We start from the raw sequence: 14,293 nt of genomic DNA, 5'->3' as shown, positions 1-14,293 counted from the left end.
CAACCCCCCGTTTCCCTCCTCGCCCGGATCCCTCCGGTCCCAGCCCCGCAGCCCTTGCAATAGCCTCGCTTGTAAGGCTTCGACTCCTGCCGGGCACCAGAGCTCGCCTGCCTCGGCGTTCTTCCCCCTCTTCCCTCTTCCCCTTCTTCTCTGGCTGGTATGAGAAACTAGTACGAGCTGTAGTTTTATTATTCGTCGTCCAACTTTTGGCTCGGACTGTTCCCCGCTTAGTTGTTGGGCTGTGCTTGGCTTGAGCCAGTGACGGATGCTGGAAAGCAGCGGAAAGCCTTAAAAACAATTTAAGATTTGAGGCACCCTTGGCTAAACCGGGTCTTCTTGCCCCTTCCGCCTGCTGCTGCTGCTGGACCCCCTCCCCCTCTGAGCGAGCGCTCCCAGCCCTTCCCTTGACCCGCATCCTCCCCCACCGGCTCTCCCCTGCCGTGTCTGTCCAGCCCAGGTCGAGCCAAAGCCGACTAGAAGCTGGAGAGCGCCCTTCTCCTAAACCACAGGGTAGTCTGTCCAGACTGAGCGCGTTTCATAGAGAAATGTTTATCTACTCAGGTTCGCACGCAGGACAACGGGGGGTTTGTCATCAGGATGCTCCGCGCTTTTGTAGGGTGGTTCACACTGCAAATAAGAAAGGACAATTGTTGTAACTACATACTAACATAACTGAGTCCAGGACAATATTGTGACTGACAATTCACATACCAACAAGCTAATATTACAATAATTGTATCTGAACTCACTGAAAAAAAGACCAGTCCTTAGACATTTTTTTTTTTTTGCCTACACTTACACCGCACGCATCCGTGCGGGTGGGCTTGCCCATTGTTACTTACCACGGCGCCCTGCTGCCCCGCACGAGTAGGCAACACACTTTGCACCCTTTCATCCGGGCCAGGAAAAGCAAAATGAAGGAACGCGGTTCTGCCCGCATAGAAATAAGTACCCCAAAAATGTGGCTGGTCAAAGTGGACCACCCTATTTTACGTAAATTCCCGTCACCCAACTTATTATTCATTTTTCGTCAACAAAGTTTTGTTTCAGTACAGCAGGCGGGACACATGAAGGTGCGCGTATACTATTGTTTTTGTCGTGACACGTGAGCCCTTGGCGCAAGTACATACTCCTACGAAACGTATACACCCCGCAGGGCTTTCACTTTATCGTGCCACCCCACAATGCTCTTGTTTTCTACCCCAGTCTGCCGCCCTCGCTGTCTCCCGCCAGTAACGATGGGTGGCCCGTTACACCGCGTATAGGAGCAGCAGACGCCGAAAACGACGCAGTAGTCGTATCGTCTTCTGGCGGGTCTCATGTCGTCGTGCTGGAGTCAGTGTTGCAGAAAGGACAACGACGTCGTCTTCAAAGGTCGGGGTCTCGTATGGCATACGCGCATCCGAAGGAATGGGCCCGCTGACCCCTGCCCCTGCAGGCCTTTGCTAGCCTTTGCTCGCCCGGGCGGCTCTCAGAGTGCTTTTTGGGTACGACCGCGGGTGTGACACAAGGAAAGAATCAATAGTTTTTGCGACACACACTTCATAGCCACATGCCCTATGTGGGGCTGAGCATGCATAAATGTAAGAATCAATCAGTGACAAACGTCATACATACTCTAGAATACCAACGGTGGTACAGTACAGTCTCTCTGCCCCATTCTCACTGGACCGAGTGCATCTGAAAAGTGCCTGTGGCAGCGACGCCGAACAGCGACATGAGGCCACGATTTCTCGGGAATACTGCATTTCCCGCCGTTCTCTTTATCCTCTACAAATCCAACAGTCCTACCAAGTGTAGGGCAAGCATTGACCCCTACTTGACTGTTATATTGCCCGAATTAACTTTTGAATTGCGGTAGTAAGTAGGCTTCAGATGAGAGTAAATATAATCATCAAAAATCATCCTGTATAATTTTCGTTGTAAATATATATGCAGTACATGCAGATGAACACGGGCGTGCGTTTTTCTGACGCGACAGTGACAGCGGGCAGCTAGAGGGGGTTTATCCTGGTGTGTTTTCGAGGACAGGAGGGGTACGGTAAGGGGGGGGGGGGGGTCACAAGGAGGGGATGGGATGGCAGGGGGTCTCAATGACTGCTGGGCTGCCGTTGAATAAAGATGATTTATCACTCCCTGCTACCCTATCCCCGTCCCGTGGCGCCGCTGTGAAAGGAATACGAAAGGGGTGGGGGAGGCTGGCGAGCACACACACACACACACACACGCACGCACGCACGCACACGAGGAGGTCACTCGGAAGGACGAGGTTTGGCCTTGGACCTCCAATGAGCCGCACGTCCTGCTCTGCGTGCTTCTTAGCAGTACTCGTTTACAATTTTTGTTGTTTATCCTGACTACAGCCCCGCCTCGCCGTACCGCCTCAACCCACGTGAAGAAAAGGGGGGGTTGCCTACACATACTGGGGTGTTGTGTAGGAAATTGCCTACCTCTCAGGCGGATTTCTAGGGCTGAGGGCGGAAGTGTAAGTAGTATTTCTCAAAGTGAACAGTCGCATTTCGAGGATCTCCGACGACGCTTCCTTAGTTGAGCTCCCCGCACCCACCCCCCACCCCCTCCTAAATACTTACGCGAGCAGGCGCGACGGGAACACTAGCCAACCGGCAGCTCTGTTCTCACCCCCACTCCTTCCCCTCTTCACCGTCTTTCCCTCCCTTTCTCCTCTCATTTCTCTCTCGCTCTCCCTGCCCAGATAAGCCGTCCGCTTTTGTATTTTAGTCGATGATAACGTATCGGACGCTGTGCTCTCGTTGGCATGGCCCTGCCGCTCGCACCCAAGTTATTATTAAGCAGTCGATGACGAGTCCGCCCCGCGGGCCGGGAGGAGCGAACGGGGGAATGAAGAAGAGAGAAGAGGTGCACAGACACTCGGAGACAGAGAGAGTGAGAGAGAGGGAGGGGGGGGGGGGGGGGGTAGAGATGTAATCGACAGATCCAGAAGTTATTGGATGCATTGCACAGAAGGGTCTTTAGCTCAATCTCGATACCGGAAATGAGAATAATTGGGAGAAAATTCAAGACGGCATCATGGTTTCTGTATATTTTTGATCTCTGTTTCCTATTTAATTGTCTCCCACCAATGAAACGCAACGGTTCCGTAAGGTATGTACCCTACGTCATTTTGTTGGGTTCGGTTGGGTTAAGTTTTATTTTTTTGAAGCTCTAAGAACGTAGAGTTTGTGACTTTTATAGTATAAAGGACGAGGGGGCGAGGAGTGTCCCCTCGGGCCACATGAGCGCACCGGCCGCCCGTCTCTGCGGGTGCTGGCGGGACGAAAAGTACAGCCATTCCATTTCACCTTGGCCATCTCGGGGTCTAGCCTCGATGGATGTGAGAGAGACTGGAGAGGGAAAAAGAGACAGACGGACAGAAAGATGAGGGGTGGAAACGGGAGAAGAGGTGGGGTGAATGGATTGGACATCTCGGTAATCCTTCCGACTTGATCCGCGTTGCTGCAGCAGACCTGCGTGGAGGCCAATCCAATTTCATTTTGTGACGGGTGAAACGTTCACCTTGCCATCCCATCCCTTCATCTCGGCGTAGCTCGACAAAAGGAGGTGGGTTAAATAGACCATTGGAGCTCAGCTCACTAAAGAATAACAAGAGCGGGGAAGAGTTCAGTCTCCTAAAACAGCAAAATAATCAGTTGTAGATTATTTTTTTTCTTTTTGCCATCGACAGGGTGGGTTGACCAACACGTAACAGCAGAGAAATGGGTGGGACGTGGGGTGGGTAGGGGGCTAACTACAGCTCGGCGGGAGTAGCTCCGAAATTTGGTGTACACCCGACATTTTGCGTGATTGGTCACTGCTACTGTGGGTAATTTTTACGTACTCTGTTACGTTCTTTTGCGAGCTATTACGTGCTTTAATTTATTGCATCGCGCTATTACGTGCTATTTACTCAGTACATCGCGCTGTTACGTGCCATTCCTCGTTACATCGAGCCATTACATCCGATTACTCGTTACTTCGCGCTATTACGCGCTATTACGCTACGGAGCACACAGTTTGCGCGGACTAACGCGCGGAGTGATTACCGCCCCGACAGCACACCGAGTCGCGGGGCATTATTTACGGGGGTGAGAGCCGGCCGGCGCGGCCGAGCAGAGGAATACTATATGGGGGTGGGCCGGGGGGCAGGGATGGGGGCGGCGCAGGGGGATGGGGGCAGCGCTCGGCCCGGTCGGACAATGCGCCCCCTTGACGTCATCAGGGAACCACCCCGCCCAACTTCGCGCGCCGTGTCCTCCACTCCCCTCCCTTTCCAGCCTCCCTCGGTCCAGCAACACGTAACTATACTGCTCCGCTGTTGAAGGCCCCCCGAGGAATGGGGTGGCGACCAAGAGCAGCGGTCCTAAGCCTTAAGCCCTTGTCGAAGTGGGCGAAAGTAATGTCGAGCTGAAGCTTGCTGGAAGCGCAGCACAACTTTTCTTGCGGTGGCCGAGGCCGGGGCGGCCGGGGCCATGGCGGCGGTGCAGTGCCTCGTCCACGGCCGCTCGTCGAACTGCACGTGCCGGCCGAGCGACATGGACCTCATCAATGATCCGGGCCGACCCCCCCAGTCATGCAGCCGTGGGACAGCTGCCGTGACAGCGGCGGGACAGCGGGACGGACGGAGCGGACAAGGGCATGAGAGGAGAGAGAGAGAGACGGGGCCAAGTGAAATATGTAACGAGAGAGCAGAGAGAGCCAAAGTTGGGCTCGCGCCCCCGGAATGACGTCTCTCAACTTTTTTGGACGGCCCCGCCCGCCCCTCCGCCAAGGAGCAGTCTGCCCAACTTGATGTAGAGCTCATTTTAATTCAGGGACGGTGGTGCCTTCTGCACACCGTCTGCTATACCCCCGCCGCGCGACGCTTCCTCCCGCCCCCGTCCGCCCGCCTGTCTGCCTGCGGCCTGGAGCTTGTGGCACTTCTAATTGCGATAACTCCTGACACTGTTATGAGCTTTCAGACTCCCCCCACCCCTACCCTCCACCACCACCCACCGCCCTGCCCAACCTCATGATGTACAGCGGGCCTAACGTCAGTAGTGGCTTTTGGCAACACTATAACCACCACCAGCAGCAAAAGTGCCCTTTATTACACCACCGACAAAAAATGAGAATGGGCTTTTATCGGTTTTTACTATTTCGGTCACGGGAAGTCGTCGAATAAATTTCGCGTGACTGTAGTTGAGACCGTTCGACAAAACAAAATTCTAGTGCGTTCTTTGCTGTTTATACGCCAATTTGTTCACGTCTATTTACCTTTTCTCCAGTCGGACTTGGGAAGCCTAGATCGTCGCTCGAATTTAAGAGAAGGCGCTTCGCCGCTGGCCTGATTATGCACTCCTCTGCTTTTGCTGCCGCTATCACTGTGGCCGGCGGAGGGATCGCTCCCCTCTCCGCAGCCGCCCCGCGTCCCCTGCGCCCTCTGCAGCTCCAAGCTGGCTCGAGCCACGCCACCACCCGACGCATTTGCTCTGACTCGACCCCCCCCCCCCCTCCCGCCCCCTGTCCAACCTGCTAGTTATATTATACCCTGGGCTGTAATCTCGACCTTTTCCACTTCCAAGCCCTCCGCGAGGCCAACAACCCCGACCAAACAGACTGTTGCCGAGTACTCCGTGATTTTTTTCTAAAGTAGCATTATTACTACAGCTGATAAAAACTTAAGTGCCCATTTTTATTTATCAGGTGGGACGAGTTTAAGCTATCAACAAGTTCTGTTGTGGCACCGACGATCACAATAACGCGCCTTTCTTAGAAAATCCCATGACCAGAGTTTTCTAACGCTCGTGAGGTGTGTGTCAACTGATCCCTCTGTGATATTTTCCTAAACTATGGTTTCTTTTATCTGCAGACTCGGACTTGGAGCTGCTCCTCAAGGAGGTGGTGTGGGCGGCTGACAGAGGCGTCTCCGCCGTCAACAACGTGACCGGGCAGCCCAACTGGAGCTTCGGACAGTCCATCTTCTTCTCGTCCACCGTCGTCACTACAATCGGTCAGTGGGGCACAGAGTGGGACAACACTGCTGCACCACACAGCGGAACAGGGAAAGAGGGAGGGGGGTACTTGAGGGAGAAGGGGCGCGGGGCGCGGCGACGGCCGGTGCCCTCCCACGCCCCTTGTGGTGCTTCCCTTCCTGGCACCGTATCGCGTCATCATGCCGGACCGATAAACAGCTAATGAAATAAAAATTTTGGTGAAATAAAATAAAAACCGAAGAGAGTAGGTTGCAGGCGGGTGGTGGAAAGGGGAGGGGGTGGGCAGTTGTTTCTATGAATGGTCGGCTCACTGTGAGCCCGAGTCCGAGTTGCGCGGTTTTGTGGAGAGAACAATGGCGGGCGATGGCCATCATCACGGCCGATGTGTTGACTTTATGGAGCGATAGCGACAGACAATGAGTCGTGCCGGCGGTGTAGTGTGCCGTCGCCAGGAGGAGTCACACTGCAGCCTCAGCCGGCTCGGCCCTTCCCCCATGACCCTCTGGCGGAGGCATTTTCGCCCCTATTTCCACTCATCTCAATCATTTATCTTTTTTGGTTCGCAGGATACGGTCATGTGACGCCGCTCTCCAAGGTGGGCAAGCTGTTCTGCATCGTGTACGCCATCTTCGGCATCCCGCTGACGCTCGTCTTGTGCACGGCCCTGGTGGAGCGGCTGCTCGTCCCCACCACGCTCCTCCTGCAGTGGCTCAACGCGCGCCTCGGGCACCTGTACCAGCCCTTCTACATCCGCCTGCTGCACCTGGCCTTCATCGTCATCCTCCTGGTACGTGCGAGCACCCCTCCTTGTAGCGGCGTCCCTCTACGCTCCTGGAGGGGCCGTCGAGCGCGGAGCGCGTCCGGACCTTCCTAGTTTACTGAGCTCGGCTGAGCTGTTGTTTCAAACATACTTCACCCAGCTAACATGCCCTCTTCTCATCCGGATGTTCAGGTCAGCTTGTTCCTGCTGATCCCCGCGGCGGTGTACGCGTCGCTCGAGCCCGAGTGGGACTACATGGACGCGCTGTACTACTGCTTCATCTCCCTCACCACCATCGGACTGGGCGACTACATCCCCGGCGACTACCCTGGCCAGGCCTACCGCCCGCTCTACAAGGTCCTCACCACTGGTGAGTATAGCGTCTACGCGTCTACTAATCGACGTTCAATTTTAATCGAAGGTGTGCTCATCTCGTCCATTGTGCAGTTTATTATAGTCGATATTGATAAACCTAAAACCTAAAACATGCGGGTGAAAGCTTTAAAATTTATCAATTCTAGGCGTGATACTAAATGCCTTCCTGTTTCCTTTGCAGTGTACCTGCTTGTCGGCCTGACGTTCACCATGCTGACGCTGGCCGTGTTCTGCGACATCCCCCAGCTCAACGTTGGCCTGCTGTTCATGGCTCGCTCCGACGAGACGACCACGGACCCGGAGAAGGTCCGGCTGAACCAGCCCGCCGTGCACGGCCCGGGGTACACGCAGCAGCGCGTCCACGTGCGCGCCCGCCTCGACTCGCCCAGCCCCGAGGAGGTCACCCCCGTGCACGCCCGCCCCTAGGCTGGGCTGGGCGCGCACCGGCCAGGCCAGGCCGCATCCTAGGGTGGCCTTAGGCCCCATCGAATTCACCCGAAAATGCCACAGCCCGTGCTCACGTATAGTTAGAACCCTCGTTGAAGTTGAAGTGAGCGCGCCGGCGCCGCGGAGCAGCCCCGGCCCGGCCGCCCTCACGCCCGCCGGCCTGAGCCCGGCCACGAGCTGGTATTGTGCTGGCCTCAGGCCGGCGGTGTAGGCAAGGCAAGGCGTGGGCCAGCGGCGGGGCGCGCAGGGGCCTGACCACACCCCTCTCTCAGGGTGTCGTGGCCGTGGTTCGCGTGGGCTGTTTGGGATGGCGGCTGACGTGACGGGTGTCGGACGGCCTCCACCACGCCGTGATGCTGCCGCCAGTCCATTCGCCTTTAGAGAAACGACCTCTTCTAGATGTGAAACATCTCTAACCTTGGCGTGTGAACTGCCTCGGGTGTCATTCATTGCCCTGCGGGTCCTCCTGCTGGGTTGTTCGCAGGGGCGGGTGGATCCGGGCCGGGTCTCAACGGGGGCGACGCCACTTCTACCTATCAGTTCCTCTGTTGAAGTCCCGATGCTGAATGGATGGTTGGAATTGGGGGGACGAGGGTGGGTAAGGGCGCTCGTGAGTAGGGCGTGGTCTCTTTTGCGCGGTTCCCATTCATTTAGTGCCAACAACAACAACATTTAGCCCCTTTCCTTGACGAAAATGAATGTTATTCTTACTATAAATATCATTATTATTAATGTTAACTATTATTTAAAGCACCAGAGGCGCGGGCGTCTCACCCTTTGGTGACTGTGGAGACCGCGTCAAGAAAGATTACGCGCATTTATTGTCTCAGTCGTCAGCTAAAATTAAGTATTTTGTCATCACACACTAGTCATGCCCACCACTTAGGTCTTCGGTCACCTCACTAGTCATAAGAGGTTGTACAAGACAGATATACAAGCTAGTGTTAGTGCAAGAGAACACGCAAAAAACGTGACGAGAAATACCATAGTACTCGTTTTAATCTCAGCATATGCAATCGCTCTTGCCGAACCTCTTTATATAATTTGCATGGCAGCAAAAAACAAACGCTTGGAGACCATGGCTAGCTTGTATAGTGAGTCGGCGAGTAGACTGTCGCCTATCCTTCCCCTGCTAGAGGTCGTTTCTACGAACCAAACCAATTCCCGGTGTTGGCCGATGATAGACTCCTTCCACACCTCGATAGTCTATTTTTCTGCTATGTTTTCTCTTCATAAGTTAGACGGGAAAGCAAAGTTTTCTGACATATAACCCTCAGAAACTAAAAGTTGTTTGGTATAACAACTATATACGACTCCTTCATAGTATCTACCTCTCGACTTCTATCTCTATTTCTTCCTGTGAGTGGAAACAAGTAAAGTGCGTACACACGCACAGCCGTAACAAAAACCTAACGCACATTCCGCACTCCGCTAACATTACAGCGCTTACAAGTTTTGTTTCGAAACGGAACGCCATCATATACGGTGTCTTTGCCATGTTGTTCAGAACTAATCATGATTGCAGGCATATTATTGAGTGAATATATAACAAGCAGTTGTGGGTAGAGAGTGTACGCTGGTAGTGGAAATAATGAAACAATAGCCGCACTCTATTTTGAGAGAGGGAGCAATCTCTATCCAGCCATGACGCGCAGACTGATTATATTATACTAATACGTACGAGTAAGGAACGCACACACGAGCTCCAAAATATGTTTTTGACAAACCATCTTTATTTTCATACATTAAACGCCGCACCTCTCGCCCGTTTATTCCGATCAGCGATTCTTCAATTCGCCCTAATGAGAGGTCTGGTATCATTCGCGCCATTTATTTAGATTTAGGCTGTGAAGTAACACGAAAAACTTGTATATATTTTACATATGATATGCACTCTTCCTTTATGAACGTGACATTGCTGCAGGTAGGGGCACCCCTCCTAGGACCAAACTATCCTTAGACTAGAGAAGTATGTAAAGGGCTTTGAAAGAATGGGGTTGCGGTCGGTTGCATGTATTACCTCGCAAAACCCAAACACGATAGTACCTAAAGACATGGCGACGAGCCTTCCAGACTGTTATGGAACTAAAATCAAAATCACAGCTTTTGCACTCAACATATCCCGTAGAGTTGAGTTTTTACGAGTATTAGTACCACGAAGTAGGAGCACAATCAAAATGTCAAAAGCCGTCAGTGTTGCACCTCAGTCTCAAAAAAGCCGGGTGTATATCGTGTATGAGTGCATGTGTCGAAGTGTTGCGAGTTTGTCTTCTCCCTCCGTAGGGCGGTATTGTTCGTGCAGCCTGGGCGTGAAGCAAACCCACCACATTCCTGGTACACCTGTCACGTAGTATATTTCAGCAACGTCGTAGTAATGTGAGGAACACCATGAAAAAAATCTCTGAAACAATTTGGTTTCGGCTATGCTTTGTAAACGTTGAAAAAATAAAACCTGGGCACTGACAGACACTGCGAGTTTCCTTTCTCCCCGCAAGCCTCACACTGATACTCCAGAACAAAAACTGTGAGATGGGCAGATAATACACATGGCCTGGGGGGAGGGGGGGCTGAGGGTTGTCTTCATACAGTGGTTTTGTACCGCAAATTGCCTGCCTCTCAAGCGGCTCTCTACGGCTGCAGCCAACGACTGTGGTGCTGTGACGTGGCCATTGTGGCGTAGCATGTGCACGCCAGTTGCACACTTTATTTACAGAGAGAACATCCGTTTTCCACAGGTTCATTCGACAGTTTATGAGAGCTCAGCGCCTGCGATGCTCAGGGTAGGCCAACCCGCAGTACGTGCATGCACTGCAGGCAAGATGTTGCCTGCCTACCAGGCGTTATGAGAGCGTACCCGTACAGCGAGGCCCGGAACTTGGACATCCCTGTTTTGTAGCTGCACAGTAGTTGTAGCTACAACTGACACGGCCACATGCAGCTTTATCAGAACCGACTGTAGAAGTGAGTCCGTTCGTAAATGCCCACGCCCCTCCCCACCCCGACCTGGACAAAAATAAAAAATAAAAATGGGGGAGTACTTTCCTCATCCCACCGCAGAGTGTTCTGAGTTCGGAAGCCGAACAACAGTGGTCAGAACATACTCCCGGGGTTTGTGAGACGGTTGATGCGTACGTTGATTAAACTGTAAGCCGATTACGACAATGTTCAAGCTTTCTATCGGTAGCCCCGGAGGAATTTTAAAGTTAGGCGCCATAGTCGTCATTTGTTGGATCGTCTGCTGGGGAAACAATTGACTGCAGCCTTGGCGCGAATGCGATGCGTTGTTTTCGACAACAATCAGTCAAACAGGCTGCATCAAACAACAACTCTCAATTTCGTAGACTTGTGTTCAATATCTTTAAGGGCATCTCTTGAAAAATGCAGGGACTCACAGATTCACATTACTTGGAGTCAAGATGTGTAAATTGATATCCCACCTTAAGGATGTTGAAGTACTGTCACAGTAGATAAGCTGAAGCTTCGCACCCAAGCGCGAAGGCTAGGTTGTACATAATATTTGTCGAAAATGAGGTTGAATTGTACAGTTGAGCGTCGTGACAGACAACTGGCTAGCCTTGCAATGAAAGGGAAAAGGGCCGGTGTGTCTGTGTTGAGCATAGGACAAAAGTCTGGTGGTGGAGAGGTCGTCATTGTGCACCACTCAGTCACAACCAAAGAGAATACTAGTTACAGAGTGAGTTCCTTTCCTTACATTTCTTGTGTAATCCATGCTCATTTATGTTGTGCTTCTAGAATGGAACAAGGTATCTAATTCTGTAATATTTACTATCGCTCTTGTCTTTCAGGTAAAAGGGAACATCTTAAAAGTATTTTCCAAATTCCTCAATGAGGGGAAAACAACAATCAGTTTTGCTAATCCTCCTCATGATCTCATGGTTAAAGCAGATGACAACATACAACTAAAATCATTTCTGAACAGCATTCGGCTAGTTCTGCAAGGAAAAGAGCTCTCTAGGGGAGCGGGAGGGTTATCATGCCTTGATACTAATGTCAAGGTTCATAGACCGAAAACTAAACTAGTAATAGCCAAAAAGTCAGAGTATCCTGTTTTGGAGGGATTCCCTCGCACCCTTCTTGAACTCCATGTAAAACACTTTGCTTCTATCTTGGAAACCATCCTGGTCCTGTTTTTAAGCCAAAACTTAAACTTTACTTCTGTTTTAGATTCCTCACCTTGAGCGTTCAACCTTTGACTCGCGTATCCTTAAACTCAACCAGTTACGTGTCCTTGATCTAAGTGACAATAAAATTACAATAATTCCTCATGGCTTAGGTGATCTCCCTAATTTGTCAGAACTTAACCTGGCAAATAATGAACTGGGTTTGACATCTAGACAGCCTGGAGCATGGGACTGGCTTCGTGGCTCAAAGCTGCCCCTTTGCCTTCATAAATTAGACCTTAGTTCAAATAATGTAAGTATCCTTGTGGCTTTAGCTTGCAAACTAAAACACCATTACTTTAAATTTTTTTTATCAAAAGTCTTCCGAACTTTCAGATACCTGCTCTACCTAGTTTTCTTAGAGATTGTGTAAGACTGTTAACTTTAAAATTGAATAACAATCAATTAACTGTTCTTCCAAGTGGCATGGGTCGAATGAATTCACTCAGGTGAGTTTTGGTGTCAGTCAAATATTTTCCCAACACTGAACTTTGATAATCATTCCAACTTATTTTTCAGGTATTTGTCTGTAGCCTCAAACCAGCTGCGGTTTCTACCGGGATCAATGTTCAAACCACTGAATCGCATTGAACATCTTGATGTTTCTAACAATCCCTTCTCTGGCGATTGTATTACAACTTCTATAGCAACACCAAAAATGCTCAGTCTAAAGGAGCTAGCTGCTAGGTCGGTCATTTCTTGTAAGATTCAAGTTAACGAATCTATTATCCCTTTAACTGTCCTAAAATTCATGCAAGGTTGTGATTTCTGTGTTTGTGGTAGTGCATGTTTCAATCCTGCCTTCAGCAAGATTTTATACAGTGACATACGAAAGGTTGCATGTAATGTAATTATTGGTCCAGGTGAAAACATGTTTAAGCCATTTAGAGTAAGTTTATGTGTTGACAGATGTCTACGTAACAAATTTGCCGAAAATATTTTATCCTGACCCATAAACTGAGGGAAAATTTGCCCTTGAAAATGTTATTAACTGATCGCATGATGGCTCTTCTTTTATCACTCAGTGTCTACAGCAGGAGTTTTTACATAAACTTTTTGGGGTTAATTGGCTGTTACTTTTAACAAATAAAATGATATTGTAATTTTTCTTTGACTTCCTTTTAACTTTTACACACAATAAAAGTAAATTATTATTTGTACACTTACTGCTATAGGTACGTAATTCAAAATGATCTGATCTGTTCCTTGACCTTGGTGTCAACTTCCTTGCTCTCAAGGAATTTCTTTCTGTACAGAGTATTGTAGTTGACCAATTGCACCATGACCCTCATTCTTAGTACAAGAATCACAGGCACGGTGAAAGTGAATAACGATAATAATTCTACTTACACATAATCTTGGCATACTTTTATTGCCCAGAACGTAAGAACATGAACATGGAATAGCATAAATAGACAAGCAAGTGGTATGGTAGGAAGTAGATGGAGAGCAGCAGAAGCTGCAGAAACGATTGTACTATACAGTTGACTACCACAGCAACATTGCTGCTGTGCAAGTGAGTTGTCAAGACAAAGTATTGGAGAGAGTAAAAAGATTACATAATTTTCTAAATCTGGTTTATTAAGAACATGGCACATTCTACTATGTCATCAGATCTACTTCTAGGTCAAATAAACCTGAAAAATCAAGATATTTCCAGCTAAGTATTATTGACCACTTCCTGCACAACAGACTTCATGTAAAATAGTTTCCTGCATTTGCACAGCGGCAATACCACCCAATCCATCAAGTAGATGGTTTTACATACAAGAAGCATTAAACAAGAAATTAGAACAAAATAGGATTCCATAGACAAGTAGAATGTCAAAGTAGCGCTAATACTCATCAGCACTATTTTAATATCCCATTATCCACGTACAGGCAGGAAAAGTCAAAATTACACATTAAAACATTTCATCTTTGTTACAAGAAACACTCACTCTGTATGGTACAGAAACATACACACTTAAAAAACATTTACACACTTAATAGTGGACAATACTTTTGGTGCACAAATGAAAATAAAAAATATAAAATTTAATAATGCACATATTTCAGAATACACTACACAAGTGTAAGAGTAACAATTTAATATTTAATCACACAGAGCATGCTATTGATTTGCTGGTACGTAGTAGCAATTCTTGCACTTCAAAAATGGATTATTTGATTTTGATCCATTTCAATAGAAAAATATTAAAAGTATATTGGGAAAACAGCCTAAACTGCAAAAAATTAAGGATGAATTTGTACAATACCTTTTCACCTAGCAATGATTTGTTTGATATTACTTCTAACATAGACAATTACTTATACATATATATAGCTTTCTTGGTAAGGCAACAAAACATGTTGCATGTTGAAATACAGCATGTCATTAGTTGCGTGAAATTAATTCACTTTATATTGACAACTTTTACACAAAACACAATACTACACATGACAATGATCATCTAAAACACAAATAACAGAGGTCAGCTGTTCCAACAAAAAAGAAAAAAAAAACATCGAGAAAAACATACTTGCCTCAAACTTGATAG

At 49.1% G+C, this 14,293-nt stretch overlaps 2 protein-coding genes across 5 annotated transcripts in view; both read left to right on the top strand.

The window, feature by feature from the left end:
• The window catches only part of LOC113207529 (potassium channel subfamily K member 6-like), a 51,341-nt gene extending 41,300 nt beyond the window's left edge, over positions 1-10,041 (top strand). For all 4 annotated transcript variants that reach the window (XM_052264400.1, XM_026424140.2, XM_026424139.2 and 1 more), the window contains 4 exons: positions 5,867-6,007; positions 6,557-6,777; positions 6,943-7,120; positions 7,307-10,041. In XM_052264400.1, the coding sequence (XP_052120360.1) occupies positions 5,867-6,007; positions 6,557-6,777; positions 6,943-7,120; positions 7,307-7,551 (785 nt within the window). In that variant the 3' untranslated portion in view covers positions 7,552-10,041. The remainder of the gene's footprint in view (positions 1-5,866; positions 6,008-6,556; positions 6,778-6,942; positions 7,121-7,306) is intronic.
• Positions 10,042-10,829: 788 nt separating this feature from the next.
• LOC113207538 (leucine-rich repeat protein 1) lies at positions 10,830-12,861 on the top strand. The gene is made up of 5 exons (XM_026424152.2): positions 10,830-11,266; positions 11,379-11,678; positions 11,758-12,006; positions 12,090-12,202; positions 12,273-12,861. The coding sequence occupies exons 1-5, from the start codon at positions 11,099-11,101 to the stop codon at positions 12,700-12,702; spliced, it is 1,260 nt and encodes a 419-aa protein (XP_026279937.1). The 5' UTR covers positions 10,830-11,098; the 3' UTR covers positions 12,703-12,861.
• Positions 12,862-14,293: the final 1,432 nt, after the last annotated feature.

This window comes from Frankliniella occidentalis, unplaced genomic scaffold (genome assembly GCF_000697945.3).
Source record: "Frankliniella occidentalis isolate FOCC.00 unplaced genomic scaffold, Focc_3.1 Scaffold18, whole genome shotgun sequence".
Classification (NCBI taxonomy): domain Eukaryota; kingdom Metazoa; phylum Arthropoda; class Insecta; order Thysanoptera; family Thripidae; genus Frankliniella; species Frankliniella occidentalis.
Note: the sequence above shows the minus strand (reverse complement) of the source record. Positions and strands in the feature narration are given on the sequence as shown.